At 58.1% G+C, this 19,027-nt stretch overlaps 1 protein-coding gene across 1 annotated transcript in view; it reads right to left on the reverse strand.

Annotated features, from left to right (window-relative positions):
* Positions 1–2,648: 2,648 nt before the first annotated feature.
* LOC140728121 (autophagy-related protein 9A-like) overlaps positions 2,649–19,027 on the reverse strand; it is a 56,068-nt gene continuing 39,689 nt past the window's right edge. The window contains 5 exon segments of the mRNA XM_073046335.1: positions 2,649–4,339; positions 4,958–5,091; positions 5,949–6,126; positions 6,128–6,181; positions 6,980–7,094. Coding sequence (XP_072902436.1) covers positions 4,334–4,339; positions 4,958–5,091; positions 5,949–6,126; positions 6,128–6,181; positions 6,980–7,094 — 487 coding nt within the window. The 3' untranslated portion in view covers positions 2,649–4,333.

The following is a 19,027-nucleotide window of genomic DNA, read 5'->3' on the forward strand; positions in this document are numbered from 1 at the left end:
TGCCATGCATGGTGGGCTTGCACCGGAACGTTTGGCGACTCTTCCAAGCTGCCCCCTCTAACACATCCTTAGGTGCATTGGTTGTAATACACTGTACGTTTCCAAGTAGATATGATAAATACTGTATATCTGCATCTGAATGGAGAGGAACAAACAATCGATGTTATGGGCCTTTACAACGGGAAAGGAAGAGGGAAGAAACCAGTATAACCCTCAGGAGAGAGTCCAGGGGAATTTTATCTCTAGTCGAAGGGTCTCAACCTGAAACAACTGTTTCTTCCCCTCTATAGACGCTGCCTGACATGCTGAGTTCCTCCAGCACTCTGTGTAAGGTAGATTTTGACCACTCTGACGTAGCTTGTTTTATTATCAACAGCGATACATCTGTTAAAAAACATGCAATATACATAATCTCTATAAACAGGTCTGTACACCAACGGCTACAAAGTGCAAATGAACATGGAACTGATCGATTGTGCCTTTTGGGCTCGGGAGAGATTCCCTTTAACATCCACAATTACAATCAGGTCATTAGTAAAAATCACAGGACATTACAAAAGTCCAATCAAATAACCAACACTCACACAATCACTTGGACCTTTGTCCACACTCATCCAAATCAGCAGACAAGAATATTCTGTACAGAACATGATCTGAGAAACGGGCAGGGAGTGGCACCTCCAGCCCCAGTGTGCAGGGACCTGAACAAGCAGGCGTGGGGCATGTCTACACCAATGTGTCAGCCAACCCAAGGTCCAACCCTGGGACTTGGGGAAAGGGGGGAAAATGGGCACTGTTCCCAAAATTTTCTCCCACTGTAACCGGCCTCAGTTCCCAAACATTGATATGGCCCCTTCTCGTTTGAATTATCTGTTCAGTGTCGAAAAATCTTTCTGGATGCACCAAATAAAGTCCGCTGCATTGAAGCCTCGGGAATTTCAGGAGCTCCAGTCAGTATTTGGGGAATATCCACTACTCTTATATCTTTCTCCTATCTGTTTACATGTCTGTTTCTCTGTCTCCCACTGGCTATTGGGAGGTCTGTAGTACCACCTCATCAGAGAGACTGCATCTTTGTATTCCTGAGGTCCACCCAGAGAGATGTGGAGAAGTTTGAGGTCAGGCCGCAGACCGGGCCTCTGCTCTGTACTTAAAGTCCAGTGATGTGGACTAGGGAACGAGGACACCCATGGACGTTGGGCTGTCCCAGGTCAGTGGTTCTTGGGATTGGATGTTCGTGTGAGCGGGCAGCACGAGAGCTGGTCAGTTGGTGTTGCTGGAGTTCTGGGGTTCCAGGGACAACAATGAAGATTTAAACCTGAAGGTTGATAAGAAGTCTGGAGGTTGAACTGCAGAGGCTGATGTTTGGAGACCGGAGGTCGGGACGGCAGGGGATTACTGCCTGCAGAGACTGTCCCTGCAAATAATTCCCTTTCATTTAATTTAGTCAAATCTGGTCACCAACAGCGGTGCCAGCACCTCTGGAAACATGGTGGGCATGCTATATCAGCATTGGAACATGTGGCAACATTTGTGGGCTCCCACCAGCAGCACATCCCGAGGTTGTGTTGATCGGTAACGCAAAGCATTTCACTGTATGTTTCATAGAACACAGAACAGTACCACGCAGGAATGGGCCCTTTAAACCAATTTAACGGGCAATAAAACTAATCCCATATGCTTCAGCTTTCCTCTCATTCATGTGCCTATATGAAAGGTATCTGCCTGTACCACCACCCCAGGCAGCACATTCCAGACACCCACCACTCTCTGCGTAAATACTCGCCCCTCACATCTCCTTTGAAATGACCCCCTCTCACCCTAAATGCCTGCCTGATGTAGAGTACATTGATAAATAAATCTGTATCTGAATCCAGAGGGTGAGGGCGGGTGGGGTGAAAGTTGGGGGAGGGTCAGCGGGCAGGGGGCACTGCTAGGGTAGGATTCTGGTCCAAACTGCACACCTCAATGTCCCCGCGCTCCTTCCCTCACGTCCCCAACACCTCACACTCAGTCTCTCCCCATTAACTCTGACTGCCTCCCCTCCCCAACTCAACTCTCCAATTCCCATCCCACACCCCTCAGAGTTCCCCACTATCACTGAGAACTCCATCATCCGAAAGCCCCACACCTCTTCCCATGTCACCCAGATCCCCCCTTCTCTGTCCTGACAGCTCCCCCAACTACAGTCTGTGAAACCAGCACTTGCACAGAGCCAAATCCCGCACCCCCCACACCAATATTCACTCCTACCCTTTCCACCAAACTTTCCTCCAACCACTCACTTTCTCCCTCTCACCCCCGCTGCCCTCCACCTTCACACCCACTCTCTAGCCCACCCCTAACCTTCTCACGCCCACCCTCTCCAGCACATCCCCCTCCCCTCTACCTTCACACCCACCCTCTCCAGCCCACCCCCTTATCACCTCCACCCTCACACCCACCCTCTCCAGCCCAACCCCTCCCTTCTCACCCACCCTTTCCAGCACAACCCCTTCCCTCTCACCTTCACCCTCACACCCACCCTCTCCAGCCCACCCCACCCCTTTCACACCCACCCTCTCCAGCACACCCCCTTATCACCTCCACCCTCACACCCACCCTCTCCAGCCCAACCCCTCCCTTCACACCCACCCTGTCCAGCCCAACCCTACCGCTCTCACATCTACCCCACACTCAAAAACCTCTCCCTATACCCCACCCAGCTCACATTCACCTCTCTACTATTAATCCCAACTCCACACCACTATTCACCCCCTCCAACAACCCCCACCAAGCGCCCTTCCTTTGGTTCGCAGGTTCTCCTCAGAGCGGAAACCCTTGCTGGCCAGGAAGAAATTAAACTATAGAAGAAAACATTGAACTCGAATGGATCAAGGACAGTGAGAAGTAAACAAACCAATTGTCTTTGTTCTTGAATTAAGGTGAAGGAAAGGACGCAACCATTTTGTGAAACTTCTCTGCATCCTCCATTTTGTGAACTGAATTTGCTCGGTTGAATCAGTGTTTTAAAGTAGAGGCTCCTGGTAATCTGGTAGACTAGAGATCATTTCCAAGTAAGAAATTATTTGTGAGGTGTTCTTTGGTATGATATAACATGTAGGTTTGTAAATGGTGGGGTCGGTGTCTGCCCTGAGTGATTCGAGCTGGTTACCAATTTGGAACAAAGAGCCAAAAATTAACAGCAGTCAATTGTGGGAGATGGTGATAAATGAATGCTGGCTTGGACCAGTGTCAAAGAGACGGTGACATAGGTCAGTTAGATGACCGAGAATCAACAAGAATGGAGTGAAACTTTTGAAAGACTATAAGAGTTAGGACCTTCAAATGCAAAGGGGCAAGAACTCCAGAGACTAACCATTGTGAGGAAGAGCCTCCATGCCAGGGGCAGGGGAAGGAAGGATCAATTGTCTGGCCAACAGCAATCCCCTATTTCGGTGTTATAAATTCGACAAGTTGTCCAAGTACAGAGGGAATAGTAGAATTCATGATGTTGGCCCAGGGGTCAACATAGTTACATTGTTGTTTGTGCAGAGACAATAAAGTGCAAACATTGATTAATTATGAGTTGCCTAGTTCTGTTGATTAATAGTCAACACCTTGGTGAGGTGGGGGCTCTAGATGTGTCGGGGGGGGGGGGGGGCAGAACAACAGGACAAGACAGAGGAGGCGCCGAGAGATGAGGTCACCAAACCCCCAACATAACTGGAGCCAGTGGCTAACACTGGGAACACCGGATCAACCCAGGGCTGGAACAACGTTCCTGTTCTGGGAAACCCTGGTCAGACCCCACCTAGAGGGACAGGGTCCAAGGGGAGGGGGGTAGTACAGAAGGGGAACAGTGAGGAGGGTGAGAGGGGATGGGTGCGGGGATAGACAGAGCTGTAACTCAGTGAATGAGGGGCAGCGCTCCCCTGTGACAGCTCCTCTCCTTGGCCGCCCCAATGCAGGATGCACATCACCAGGCAATGGGAAGCCCCCTCCCATCCTTACTCCACTGTCACCAACTTCCCCTCACCCCGCCCAACCCTGTGAGCAGGAGACATCCAGACAACATTTTGCAGAGTGACTACAGCCCCCAGAGCTTCCCAAACCACCACAGTGGCAAATACTTCCCCCACCCACCATGCCCTCTCCCTACAATGACAGAAGCCACACCAACAGGTGAAGGGACAATTCCACCCCACAACACGCGGTGAGGCACGAGCTGACTGGGTGGATGGGCAGACAGACGATGATGGTGGATGGACGGGATGAGACCCGTGCTGGGCTCAGACTGCGATGAATCAGCTGTCACTTCCTTCTGGCTCCGTCTCTCTCCTTCTCGCTCCCTCTACACCTAGCATTAAAGGAGGAACATTCGGTCAGAGTGCCCATCCTTCTCCACCGCCCTCTCTCCCCCATCCGTCCACCATCTCTGACAACGAGACCCAGACTGGGCCCACCAGCCTGGGCACACAGACCCCGTCCTTCCCACCCCCATCCACAGAACCGGAAACAGTCCCACCGGCCCCGCCACGTGGACCACACAGACCCCAGAAAACTTTCCCCACCATCTCTGACCATGGGGCCGGGCTCACAGACCTCACCCTACCCCCATGCCCTCCCACCCTCTGTTCCAACTCCATCCCTGCCCACAGGAAGCCGACCACGTGAGCCCATGTCCTTCGCCAACGTCCTTGCACCACCACTGGCACTACCCCACGGGACCTGGACCCAGCACGCCAGCCCGCGGTGTGCAGACTGCACAGAGCCCAGCGCTCGGCCCGTGCAACCCCCATCTCTGCCCTGGGACCGGGATCGGTCCTGCCAACCCTAGTGCACTGACCACACAGACTCGGGCACCAGGATGCCACCCGCCCTTCCACGGCCCTGACCCGCTGTCTCTTGGCAGACGCCGGTGCGTGACCCCAGCACGCCCGGTGTGTGGGTGAAAGCCTCTCTGGGACATACGCACCTGGTGTGTCTGCGAGGGCAGCTCATCCTCAGACCCCTCCTCTGGTAGGACCTGCGTCTGTGGTGAGGGTGACCCGGCCTCTGCCCAGCCCCCCATCGCCCCCCGGTTTGCGAGTCTCTGGGCGGAGGAGAAACCTGGAGACGACAGAGAATGTTGGGGGGGGGGGGTGGGGAAGAGGAGTTAAACCAAGGCCATGCACAAGGGAGGTAGAGGAGGAAGACAGATCCTTCAGCCCAATCGCTGGTCGAACATCAGTAACTGGACCTGCGGTGGTTACAGGGCGATCTCGTGGCCAGCACTGGGCCACGGGAACCACTTTTCCTTACAACAATCAGGTCATTTGGTCCACTGAACACCATACCCGTCAGACCTATTCCTCGTAACCTGCTCTCCATCACGTGCCCATTCACAACCCCCAGCTCTCACACCACTCCCACTGCCCCCCCCCACCCACTGGGAGTAACTCACCAACCAACACATCTCTGGCAAACTGCAGCACCCGAGATTAACCCATCTGGATGGAGGGGAAACATGCAAACTCCACATAGACAGCATTAGAGGTTTAAATCTGACCCATAAATACAGGAGTGACAGTTCAGCATGGACTAGATGGGCCAAAGGGCCAGCTTTGGTGCTGCAGACGCTGGAAGTCTTGATCCACACACACTAAATGCTGGAGGAAAACTCAGCAGGTCAGGCAGCAATCTATAAAGGCAATAAACATTTGATACTTCGGGCAAGGTCCTTCATCAGAGATCGGACCTGGTCTCTGGAGGTGAGTGGCAGAGGCTCTCCCAGCCATGATGGTCAAATGGAGACAGCCCAGCACTGAACCTGGGTCGCAGGTAGGGAGAGCGCAGTTCTGAACCTACCCAAAGATAGAGGGAACTCCCCCACCCCCCGAGGGAGGAAACACAAGGGCTGAACCCCACCCAGAGACAGAAGGAACTCTACCCACACGGGGTCAGTAACGTGTGTAGATGGCTCTTACCGCCAGTGCCTCCGTATCTCCTGGAGCGAGAGGACAGGAGCGGCAGGGATGGGTCACGGGAGTCCACGGGCTGGTTGCCGGACACAGGGTAGGTGGAGGACCGGGGGATGAGCGGTGGGGGTGGCCTGTTGCCCTCTGCCTCCTCTGGGCCGCTCTCCCCACTCTCATCGCTCTCCCTAGCGTCGATACCAGACGTGTCGCGCTGACTCCCCCTGCGTCTGCTGCTTGTGGAACTGTAGAGAGAGAAAGTCACCTTGGGGTGGGGGGGGGGGGGTTCAGTGGGGAGGGGGGTAGTGCACACGAAGAGAGAGGGTGGGAGCTCGATCGATGAGCAAGGGTGCGGGCGGCGAACTAAGTGGTTGGGTCGGAGGGGACAAGAGAGTGGGTGAAGGGGGACGAGGAGGGTGGGTGAGATATACAAAATTATGAGGGGTATAGATACGAGTCCTATATTTTCCTCCATAGATGCTGCCTGACCTGCTGAGTTCCTCCAACATTGCGTGTGTGTGTGTGTGTGTGGTGTGTGTGTGTGCGTGTGCGTGCGCGTGCGTGCGTGTGTGCATGTGTGCTGTGCGCGTGTGCGTGTGTGTGTGGTGTGCGTGTGCATGTGTGCGTGTGCGTGCATGTGCGTGTGTGTGTGGCGTGGTGTGCGTGTGCTGCTCTGGATTTCCAGCATCTGCAGAATCTCAGGCTTTTTCCACTGAGGTAGGTGAAACGAAAACTTGAGGTCATGGGTCAAGGATGAGAGGTGAAATATTTAAGGGGAACATGAGGGGGAATTTCCTCACTCAGAGGGTTGAAAAAGCTACCACGGCAAGTGGTGGATGCAGGTTTGGATTTGAAAAATTAGGAGAAGTTTGGATAGGTACGTGGATGGGAGGGGGATGGAGGGACATGGTATGGTTCCAGGTCGATGGGACGAGGCATGGAGAAGACGGGCTGAAGGGCCTGTTTCTGTGCTGTAGTGTGGTGAGGGGTGAGGGTTCCAGGGGTCAGCAGTGGGGGTGGAGGGGTGACGGTCCTGTGCTTACCTCGTGCATGTAGAGGGTGTGCAGACTCATCTGACTGGAGGCGAGCTCGGCCCGGCTGCTCGGCAACACCCCCTCCCACACGCTGCTCTCTGTGCTCAGCATCCAGCACTCCGACCTGCAGTAACGGGGCAAACACGGTCAGAGAGCAGGACACACCCCCTCTACACAGCACTCCGACCTGCAGTAACGGGGCAAACACGGTCAGAGAGCAGGACACACCCCCTCCCACACGCTGCTCTCTGAGCTCAGCATCCAGCACTCCGACCTGCAGTAACGGGGCAAACACGGTCAGAGAGCAGGACACACCCCCTCCCACACGCTGCTCTCTGTGCTCAGCATCCAGCACTCCGACCTGCAGTAACGGGGCAAACACGGTCAGAGAGCAGGACACACCCCCTCCCACACGCTGCTCTCTGTGCTCAGCATCCAGCACTCCGACCTGCAGTAACGGGGCAAACACGGTCAGAGAGCAGGACACACCCCCTCCCACACGCTGCTCTCTGTGCTCAGCATCCAGCACTCCGACCTGCAGTAACGGGGCAAACACGGTCAGAGAGCAGGACACACCCCCTCCCACACGCTGCTCTCTGTGCTCAGCATCCAGCACTCCGACCTGCAGTAACGGGGCAAACACGGTCAGAGAGCAGGACACACCCCCCTCCTCCCATACACTCCACCCCCCTCCACAGAGAGCAGGACACACCCCCTCCCACACGCTGCTCTCTGTGCTCAGCATCCAGCACTCCGACCTGCAGTAACGGGGCAAACACAGTCAGAGAGCAGGACACACCCCCTCCCACACGCTGCTCTCTGTGCTCAGCATCCAGCACTCAGCATCCAGCACTCCGACCTGCAGTAACGGGGCAAACACAGTCAGAGAGCAGGACACACCCCTCCCACACGCTGCTCTCTGTGCTCAGCATCCAGCACTCCGACCTGCAGTAACGGGGCAAACACAGTCAGAGAGCAGGACACACCCCCTCCCACACGCTGCTCTCTGTGCTCAGCATCCAGCACTCCGACCTGCAGTAACGGGGCAAACACGGTCAGAGAGCAGGACACACCCCCTCTACACAGCACCCGGCTGCAGTAACGGGGCAAACACGGTCAGAGAGCAGGACACACCCCCTCCCACACGCTGCTCTCTGTGCTCAGCATCCAGCACTCCGACCTGCAGTAACGGGGCAAACACGGTCAGAGAGCAGGACACACCCCCTCCCACACGCTGCTCTCTGTGCTCAGCATCCAGCACTCCGACCTGCAGTAACGGGGCAAACACAGTCAGAGAGCAGGACACACCCCCTCCCACACGCTGCTCTCTGTGCTCAGCATCCAGCACTCCGACCTGCAGTAACGGGGCAACACGGTCAGAGAGCAGGACACACCCCCTCTACACAGCACCAGGCTGCAGTAACGGGGCAAACACGGTCAGAGAGCAGGACACACCCCCTCCACACGCTGCTCTCTGTGCTCAGCATCCAGCACTCCGACCTGCAGTAACGGGGCAAACACGGTCAGAGAGCAGGACACACCCCCTCCCACACACTGCTCTCTGTGCTCAGCATCCAGCACTCCGACCTGCAGTAACGGGGCAAACACGGTCAGAGAGCAGGACACACCCCCTCCCACACGCTGCTCTCTGTGCTCAGCATCCAGCACTCCGACCTGCAGTAACGGGGCAAACACGGTCAGAGAGCAGGACACACCCCCTCCCACACGCTGCTCTCTGTGCTCAGCATCCAGCACTCCGACCTGCAGTAACGGGGCAAACACAGTCAGAGAGCAGGACACACCCCCTCTACACAGCACTCCGACCTGCAGTAACGGGGCAAACACAGTCAGAGAGCAGGACACACCCCCTCCCACACGCTGCTCTCTGTGCTCAGCATCCAGCACTCCGACCTGCAGTAACGGGGCAAACACAGTCAGAGAGCAGGACACACCCCCTCTACACAGCACTCCGACCTGCAGTAACGGGGCAAACACAGTCAGAGAGCAGGACACACCCCCTCTACACAGCACCCGGACCTGCGAGTAACGGGCAAACACAGTCAGAGAGCAGGACACACCCCCTCTACACAGCACCCGGACCTGCAGTAACGGGGCAAACACGGTCAGAGAGCAGGACACACCCCCTCTACACAGCACCCGGACCTGCAGTAACGGGGCAAACACAGTCAGAGAGCAGGACACACCCCCTCTACACAGCACCCGGAGCTCTGGGCAGTAACGGGCAAACACAGTCAGAGAGCAGGACACACCCCCTCTACACAGCACCCAGACCTGCAGTAACGGGGCAAACACGGTCAGAGAGCAGGACACACCCCCTCTACACAGCACTCCGACCTGCAGTAACGGGGCAAACACGGTCAGAGAGCAGGACACACCCCCTCTACACAGCACCCAGACCTGCAGTAACGGGGCAAACACGGTCAGAGAGCAGGACACACCCCTCTACACAGCACCCGGACCTGCAGTAACGGGGCAAACACGGTCAGAGAGCAGGACACACCCCCTCTACACAGCACCCGGACCTGCAGTAACGGGGCAAACACGGTCAGAGAGCAGGACACACCCCCTCTACACAGCACTCGACCTGCAGTAACGGGGCAAACACGGTCAGAGAGCAGGACACACCCCCTCTACACAGCACCCGGCTGCAGTAATGGGGCAAACACGGTCAGAGAGCAGGACACACCCCCTCTACACAGCACCCGGCTGCAGTAACGGGGCAAACACGGTCAGAGAGCAGGACACACCCCCTCTACACAGCACCCGGACCTGCAGTAACGGGGCAAACACAGTCAGAGAGCAGGACACACCCCCTCTACACAGCACCCGGACCTGCAGTAACGGGGCAAACACAGTCAGAGAGCAGGACACACCCCCTCTACACAGCACCCGGACCTGCAGTAACGGGGCAAACACGGTCAGAGAGCAGGACACACACCCTCTACACAGCACCCGGACCTGCAGTAACGGGGCAAACACGGTCAGAGAGCAGGACACACCCCCTCTACACAGCACCCGGACCTGCAGTAACGGGGCAAACACAGTCAGAGAGCAGGACACACCCCCTCTACACAGCACCCGGACCTGCAGTAACGGGGCAAACACAGTCAGAGAGCAGGACACACCCCCTCTACACAGCACCCGGACCTGCAGTAACGGGGCAAACACGGTCAGAGAGCAGGACACACCCCCTCTACACAGCACCCGGACCTGCAGTAACGGGGCAAACACGGTCAGAGAGCAGGACACACCCCCTCTACACAGCACCCGGACCTGCAGTAACGGGGCAAACACGGTCAGAGAGCAGGACACACCCCCTCTACACAGCACCCGGACCTGCAGTAACGGGGCAAACACAGTCAGAGAGCAGGACACACCCCCCTCTACACACGCTGCTCTCTGTGCTCAACATCCAGCACTCCGACCTGCAGTAACGGGGCAAACACGGTCAGAGAGCAGGACACACCCCCTCTACACAGCACCCGGACCTGCAGTAACGGGGCAAACACGGTCAGAGAGCAGGACACACCCCCTCTACACAGCACCCGGACCTGCAGTAACGGGGCAAACACGGTCAGAGAGCAGGACACACCCCCTCTACACAGCACCCGGACCTGCAGTAACGGGGCAAACACGGTCAGAGAGCAGGACACACCCCCTCTACACAGCACCCGGACCTGCAGTAACGGGGCAAACACGGTCAGAGAGCAGGACACACCCCCTCTACACAGCACTCAGACCTGCAGTAACGGGGCAAACACGGTCAGAGAGCAGGACACACCCCCTCTACACAGCACTCAGACCTGCAGTAACGGGGCAAACACGGTCAGAGAGCAGGACACACCCCCTCTACACAGCACCCCGGCTGCAGTAACGGGGCAAACACGGTCAGAGAGCAGGACACACCCCCTCTACACAGCACCCGGACCTGCAGTAACGGGGCAAACACAGTCAGAGAGCAGGACACACCCCCTCTACACAGCACTCCGACCTGCAGTAACGGGGCAAACACAGTCAGAGAGCAGGACACACCCCCTCTACACAGCACTCCGACCTGCAGTAACGGGGCAAACACAGTCAGAGAGCAGGACACACCCCCTCTACACAGCACCCGGACCTGCAGTAACGGGGCAAACACAGTCAGAGAGCAGGACACACACCCTCTACACAGCACCCGGACCTGCAGTAACGGGGCAAACACAGTCAGAGAGCAGGACACACCCCCTCTACACAGCACCCGGACCTGCAGTAACGGGGCAAACACAGTCAGAGAGCAGGACACACACCCTCTACACAGCACCCGGACCTGCAGTAACGGGGCAAACACGGTCAGAGAGCAGGACACACCCCCTCTACACAGAACCCGGACCTGCAGTAACGGGGCAAACACAGTCAGAGAGCAGGACACACCCCCTCTACACAGCACCCGGACCTGCAGTAACGGGGGCAAACACAGTCAGAGAGCAGGACACACCCCCTCTACACAGCACCCGGACCTGCAGTAACGGGGCAAACACAGTCAGAGAGCAGGACACACCCCCTCTACACAGCACCCGGCTGCAGTAACGGGGCAAACACGGTCAGAGAGCAGGACACACCCCCTCTACACAGCACCCGGACCTGCAGTAACGGGGCAAACACAGTCAGAGAGCAGGACACACCCCCTCTACACAGCACTCCGACCTGCAGTAACGGGGCAAACACAGTCAGAGAGCAGGGACACACCCCCTCTACACAGCACCTCGGACCTGCAGTAACGGGGCAAACACAGTCAGAGAGCAGGACCACACACCCTCTACACAGCACCCGGACCTGCAGTAACGGGGCAAACACAGTCAGAGAGCAGGACACACCCCCTCTACACAGCACCCGGACCTGCAGTAACGGGGCAAACACAGTCAGAGAGCAGGACACACACCCTCTACACAGCACCCGGACCTGCAGTAACGGGGCAAACACGGTCAGAGAGCAGGACACACCCCCTCTACACAGAACCCGGACCTGCAGTAACGGGGCAAACACAGTCAGAGAGCAGGACACAGCCCCTCTACACAGCACTCCGACCTGCAGTAACGGGGCAAACACGGTCAGAGAGCAGGACACACCCCCTCTACAGAGCACCCGGACCTGCAGTAACGGGGCAAACACGGTCAGAGAGCAGGACACACCCCCTCTACACAGCACCCGGACCTGCAGTAACGGGGCAAACACGGTCAGAGAGCAGGACACACCCCCTCTACACAGCACCCGGACCTGCAGTAACGGGGCAAACACGGTCAGAGAGCAGGACACACCCCCTCTACACAGCACCCGGACCTGCAGTAACGGGGCAAACACGGTCAGAGAGCAGGACACACCCCCTCTACACAGCACCCGGACCTGCAGTAACGGGGCAAACACGGTCAGAGAGCAGGACACACCCCCTCTACACAGCACCCAGACCTGCAGTAACGGGGCAAACACGGTCAGAGAGCAGGACACACCCCCTCTACACAGCACCCGGACCTGCAGTAACGGGGCAAACACAGTCAGAGAGCAGGACACACCCCCTCTACACAGCACTCCGACCTGCAGTAACGGGGCAAACACAGTCAGAGAGCAGGACACACCCCCTCTACACAGCACCCGGACCTGCAGTAACGGGGCAAACACAGTCAGAGAGCAGGACACACCCCCTCTACACAGCACCCAGACCTGCAGTAACGGGGCAAACACGGTCAGAGAGCAGGACACACCCCCTCTACACAGCACCCGGACCTGCAGTAACGGGGCAAACACGGTCAGAGAGCAGGACACACCCCCTCTACACAGCACCCGGACCTGCAGTAACGGGGCAAACACGGTCAGAGAGCAGGACACACCCCCTCTACACAGCACCCGGACCTGCAGTAACGGGGCAAACACGGTCAGAGAGCAGGACACACCCCCTCCCACACGCTGCTCTCTGTGCTCAACATCCAGCACTCCGACCTGCAGTAACGGGGCAAACACAGTCAGAGAGCAGGACACACCCCCTCTACACAGCACCCGGACCTGCAGTAACGGGGCAAACACAGTCAGAGAGCAGGACACACCCCCTCTACACAGCACCCGGACCTGCAGTAACGGGGCAAACACAGTCAGAGAGCAGGACACACCCCCTCTACACAGCACTCCGACCTGCAGTAACGGGGCAAACACAGTCAGAGAGCAGGACACACCCCCTCTACACAGCACTCCGACCTGCAGTAACGGGGCAAACACAGTCAGAGAGCAGGACACACCCCCTCTACACAGCACCCGGACCTGCAGTAACGGGGCAAACACAGTCTGAGAGCAGGACACACCCCCTCTACACAGCACCCGGACCTGCAGTAACGGGGCAAACACAGTCAGAGAGCAGGACACACCCCCTCTACACAGCACCCGGACCTGCAGTAACGGGGCAAACACAGTCAGAGAGCAGGACACACCCCCTCTACACAGCACCCGGACCTGCAGTAACGGGGCAAACACGGTCAGAGAGCAGGACACACCCCCTCTACACAGCACTCCGACCTGCAGTAACGGGGCAAACACAGTCAGAGAGCAGGACACACCCCCTCTACACAGCACTCCGACCTGCAGTAACGGGGCAAACACAGTCAGAGAGCAGGACACACCCCCTCTACACAGCACTCCGACCTGCAGTAACGGGGCAAACACAGTCAGAGAGCAGGACACACCCCCTCTACACAGCACCCGGACCTGCAGTAACGGGGCAAACACGGTCAGAGAGCAGGACACACCCCCTCTACACAGCACCCGGACCTGCAGTAACGGGGCAAACACGGTCAGAGAGCAGGACACACCCCCTCTACACAGCACCCGGACCTGCAGTAACGGGGCAAACACGGTCAGAGAGCAGGACACACCCCCTCTACACAGCACCCGGACCTGCAGTAACGGGGCAAACACGGTCAGAGAGCAGGACACACCCCCTCCCACACGCTGCTCTCTGTGCTCAACATCCAGCACTCCGACCTGCAGTAACGGGGCAAACACAGTCAGAGAGCAGGACACACCCCCTCTACACAGCACCCGGACCTGCAGTAACGGGGCAAACACAGTCAGAGAGCAGGACACACCCCCTCTACACAGCACTCCGACCTGCAGTAACGGGGCAAACACAGTCAGAGAGCAGGACACACCCCCTCTACACAGCACCCGGACCTGCAGTAACGGGGCAAACACAGTCAGAGAGCAGGACACACCCCCTCTACACAGCACCCGGACCTGCAGTAACGGGGCAAACACGGTCAGAGAGCAGGACACACCCCCTCTACACAGCACCCGGACCTGCAGTAACGGGGCAAACACGGTCAGAGAGCAGGACACACCCCCTCTACACAGCACCCGGTCCTGCAGTAATGGGGCAAACACGGTCAGAGAGCAGGACACACCCCCTCTACACAGCACCCGGACCTGCAGTAACGGGGCAAACACAGTCAGAGAGCAGGACACACCCCCTCTACACAGCACTCCGACCTGCAGTAACGGGGCAAACACGGTCAGAGAGCAGGACACACCCCCTCTACACAGCACCCGGACCTGCAGTAACGGGGCAAACACAGTCAGAGAGCAGGACACACCCCCTCTACACAGCACTCCGACCTGCAGTAACGGGGCAAACACAGTCAGAGAGCAGGACACACCCCCTCTACACAGCACCCGGACCTGCAGTAACGGGGCAAACACAGTCAGAGAGCAGGACACACCCCCTCTACACAGCACCCGGACCTGCAGTAACGGGGCAAACACGGTCAGAGAGCAGGACACACCCCCTCTACACAGCACCCGGACCTACAGTAACGGGGCAAACACGGTCAGAGAGCAGGACACACCCCCTCTACACAGCACCCGGTCCTGCAGTAACGGGGCAAACACAGTCAGAGAGCAGGACACACCCCCTCTACACAGCACCCGGACCTGCAGTAACGGGGCAAACACAGTCAGAGAGCAGGACACACCCCCTCTACACAGCACTCCGACCTGCAGTAACGGGGCAAACACAGTCAGAGAGCAGGACACACCCCCTCTACACAGCACCCGGACCTGCAGTAACGGGGCAAACACAGTCAGAGAGCAGGACACACCCCCTCTACACAGCACCCGGACCTGCAGTAACGGGGCAAACACAGTCAGAGAGCAGGACACACCCCCTCTACACAGCACCCGGACCTGCAGTAACGGGGCAAACACAGTCAGAGAGCAGGACACACCCCCTCTACACAGCACCCGGACCTGCAGTAACGGGGCAAACACAGTCAGAGAGCAGGACACACCCCCTCTACACAGCACCCGGACCTGCAGTAACGGGGCAAACACAGTCAGAGAGCAGGACACACCCCCTCTACACAGCACTCCGACCTGCAGTAACGGGACAAACACAGTCAGAGAGCAGGACACACCCCCTCTACACAGCACCCGGACCTGCAGTAACGGGGCAAACACAGTCAGAGAGCAGGACACACCCCCTCTACACAGCACCCGGACCTGCAGTAACGGGGCAAACACGGTCAGAGAGCAGGACACACCCCCTCCCACACGCTGCTCTCTGTGCTCAGCATCCAGCACTCCGACCTGCAGTAACGGGGCAAACACAGTCAGAGAGCAGGACACACCCCCTCTACACAGCACTCCGACCTGCAGTAACGGGGCAAACACAGTCAGAGAGCAGGACACACCCCCTCTACACAGCACCCGGACCTGCAGTAACGGGGCAAACACAGTCAGAGAGCAGGACACACCCCCTCTACACAGCACCCGGACCTGCAGTAACGGGGCAAACACAGTCAGAGAGCAGGACACACCCCCTCTACACAGCACTCCAGACCTGCAGTAACGGGGCAAACACAGTCAGAGAGCAGGACACACCCCCTCTACACAGCACTCCGACCTGCAGTAACGGGGCAAACACAGTCAGAGAGCAGGACACACCCCCTCTACACAGCACCCGGACCTGCAGTAACGGGGCAAACACAGTCAGAGAGCAGGACACACCCCCTCTACACAGCACCCGGACCTGCAGTAACGGGGCAAACACAGTCAGAGAGCAGGACACACCCCCTCTACACAGCACTCCGACCTGCAGTAACGGGGCAAACACAGTCAGAGAGCAGGACACACCCCCTCTACACAGCACTCCGACCTGCAGTAACGGGGCAAACACAGTCAGAGAGCAGGACACACCCCCTCTACACAGCACCCGGACCTGCAGTAACGGGGCAAACACAGTCAGAGAGCAGGACACACCCCCTCTACACAGCACCCGGACCTGCAGTAACGGGGCAAACACGGTCAGAGAGCAGGACACACCCCCTCCCACACGCTGCTCTCTGTGCTCAACATCCAGCACTCCGACCTGCAGTAACGGGGCAAACACAGTCAGAGAGCAGGACACACCCCCTCTACACAGCACTCCGACCTGCAGTAACGGGGCAAACACAGTCAGAGAGCAGGACACACCCCCTCTACACAGCACTCCGACCTGCAGTAACGGGGCAAACACGGTCAGAGAGCAGGACACACCCCCTCTACACAGCACTCCGACCTGCAGTAACGGGGCAAACACAGTCAGAGAGCAGGACACACCCCCTCTACACAGCACCCGGACCTGCAGTAACGGGGCAAACACAGTCAGAGAGCAGGACACACCCCCTCTACACAGCACCCGGACCTGCAGTAACGGGGCAAACACAGTCAGAGAGCAGGACACACCCCCTCTACACAGCACTCCGACCTGCAGTAACGGGGCAAACACGGTCAGAGAGCAGGACACACCCCCTCTACACAGCACCCGGACCTGCAGTAACGGGGCAAACACAGTCAGAGAGCAGGACACACCCCCTCTACACAGCACCCGGACCTGCAGTAACGGGGCAAACACAGTCAGAGAGCAGGACACACCCCCTCTACACAGCACCCGGACCTGCAGTAACGGGGCAAACACGGTCAGAGAGCAGGACACACCCCCTCTACACAGCACCCAGACCTGCAGTAACGGGGCAAACACAGTCAGAGAGCAGGACACACCCCCTCTACACAGCACCCGGACCTGCAGTAACGGGGCAAACACGGTCAGAGAGCAGGACACACCCCCTCTACACAGCACCCGGACCTGCAGTAACGGGGCAAACACGGTCAGAGAGCAGGACACACCCCCTCTACACAGCACTCCGACCTGCAGTAACGGGGCAAACACGGTCAGAGAGCAGGACACACCCCCTCTACACAGCACCCGGACCTGCAGTAACGGGGCAAACACGGTCAGAGAGCAGGACACACCCCCTCTACACAGCACCCGGACCTGCAGTAACGGGGCAAACACAGTCAGAGAGCAGGACACACCCCCTCTACACAGCACCCGGACCTACAGTAACGGGGCAAACACGGTCAGAGAGCAGGACACACCCCCTCTACACAGCACCCGGACCTGCAGTAACGGGGCAAACACAGTCAGAGAGCAGGACACACCCCCTCTACACAGCACCCGGACCTGCAGTAACGGGGCAAACACGGTCAGAGAGCAGGACACACCCCCTCTACACAGCACCCGGACCTGCAGTAACGGGGCAAACACGGTCAGAGAGCAGGACACACCCCCTCTACACAGCACTCCGACCTGCAGTAACGGGGCAAACACGGTCAGAGAGCAGGACACACCCCCTCTACACAGCACCCGGACCTGCAGTAACGGGGCAAACACGGTCAGAGAGCAGGACACACCCCCTCTACACAGCACCCGGACCTGCAGTAACGGGGCAAACACGGTCAGAGAGCAGGACACACCCCCTCTACACAGCACCCGGACCTGCAGTAACGGGGCAAACACGGTCAGAGAGCAGGACACACCCCCTCTACACAGCACCCGGACCTGCAGTAACGGGGCAAACACAGTCAGAGAGCAGGACACACCCCCTCTACACAGCACCCGGACCTGCAGTAACGGGGCAAACACGGTCAGAGAGCAGGACACACCCCCTCTACACAGCACCCGGACCTGCAGTAACGGGGCAAACACGGTCAGAGAGCAGGACACACCCCCTCTACACAGCACCCGGACCTGCAGTAACGGGGCAAACACAGTCAGAGAGCAGGACACACCCCCTCTACACAGCACCCAGACCTGCAGTAATGGGGCAAACACAGTCAGAGAGCAGGACACACCCCCTCTACACAGCACCCGGACCTGCAGTAACGGGGCAAACACAGTCAGAGAGCAGGACACACCCCCTCTACACAGCACCCGGACCTGCAGTAACGGGGCAAACACGGTCAGAGAGCAGGACACACCCCCTCTACACAGCACCCGGACCTGCAGTAACGGGGCAAACACGGTCAGAGAGCAGGACACACCCCCTCTACACAGCACCCGGCTGCAGTAACGGGGCAAACACAGTCAGAGAGCAGGACACACCCCCTCTACACAGCACCCGGACCTGCAGTAACGGGGCAAACACGGTCAGAGAGCAGGATACACCCCCTCTACACAGCACCCGGCTGCAGTAACGGGGCAAACACAGTCAGAGAGCAGGACACACCCCCTCTACACAGCACCCGGACCTGCAGTAACGGGGCAAACACGGTCAGAGAGCAGGACACACCCCCTCTACACAGCACTCCGACCTGCAGTAACGGGGCAAACACAGTCAGAGAGCAGGACACACCCCCTCTACACAGCACCTGGACCTGCAGTAACGGGGCAAACACAGTCAGAGAGCAGGACACACCCCCTCTACACAGCACTCCGACCTGCAGTAACGGGGCAAACACAGTCAGAGAGCAGGACACACCCCCTCTACACAGCACTCCGACCTGCAGTAACGGGGCAAACACAGTCAGAGAGCAGGACACACCCCCTCTACACAGCACCCGGACCTGCAGTAACGGGGCAAACACGGTCAGAGAGCAGGACACACCCCCTCTACACAGCACCCGGACCTGCAGTAACGGGGCAAACACGGTCAGAGAGCAGGACACACCCCCTCTACACAGCACCCGGACCTGCAGTAACGG

Source organism: Hemitrygon akajei, chromosome 5, assembly GCF_048418815.1.
Source record: "Hemitrygon akajei chromosome 5, sHemAka1.3, whole genome shotgun sequence".
NCBI classification, from domain to species: Eukaryota; Metazoa; Chordata; class Chondrichthyes; order Myliobatiformes; family Dasyatidae; genus Hemitrygon; species Hemitrygon akajei.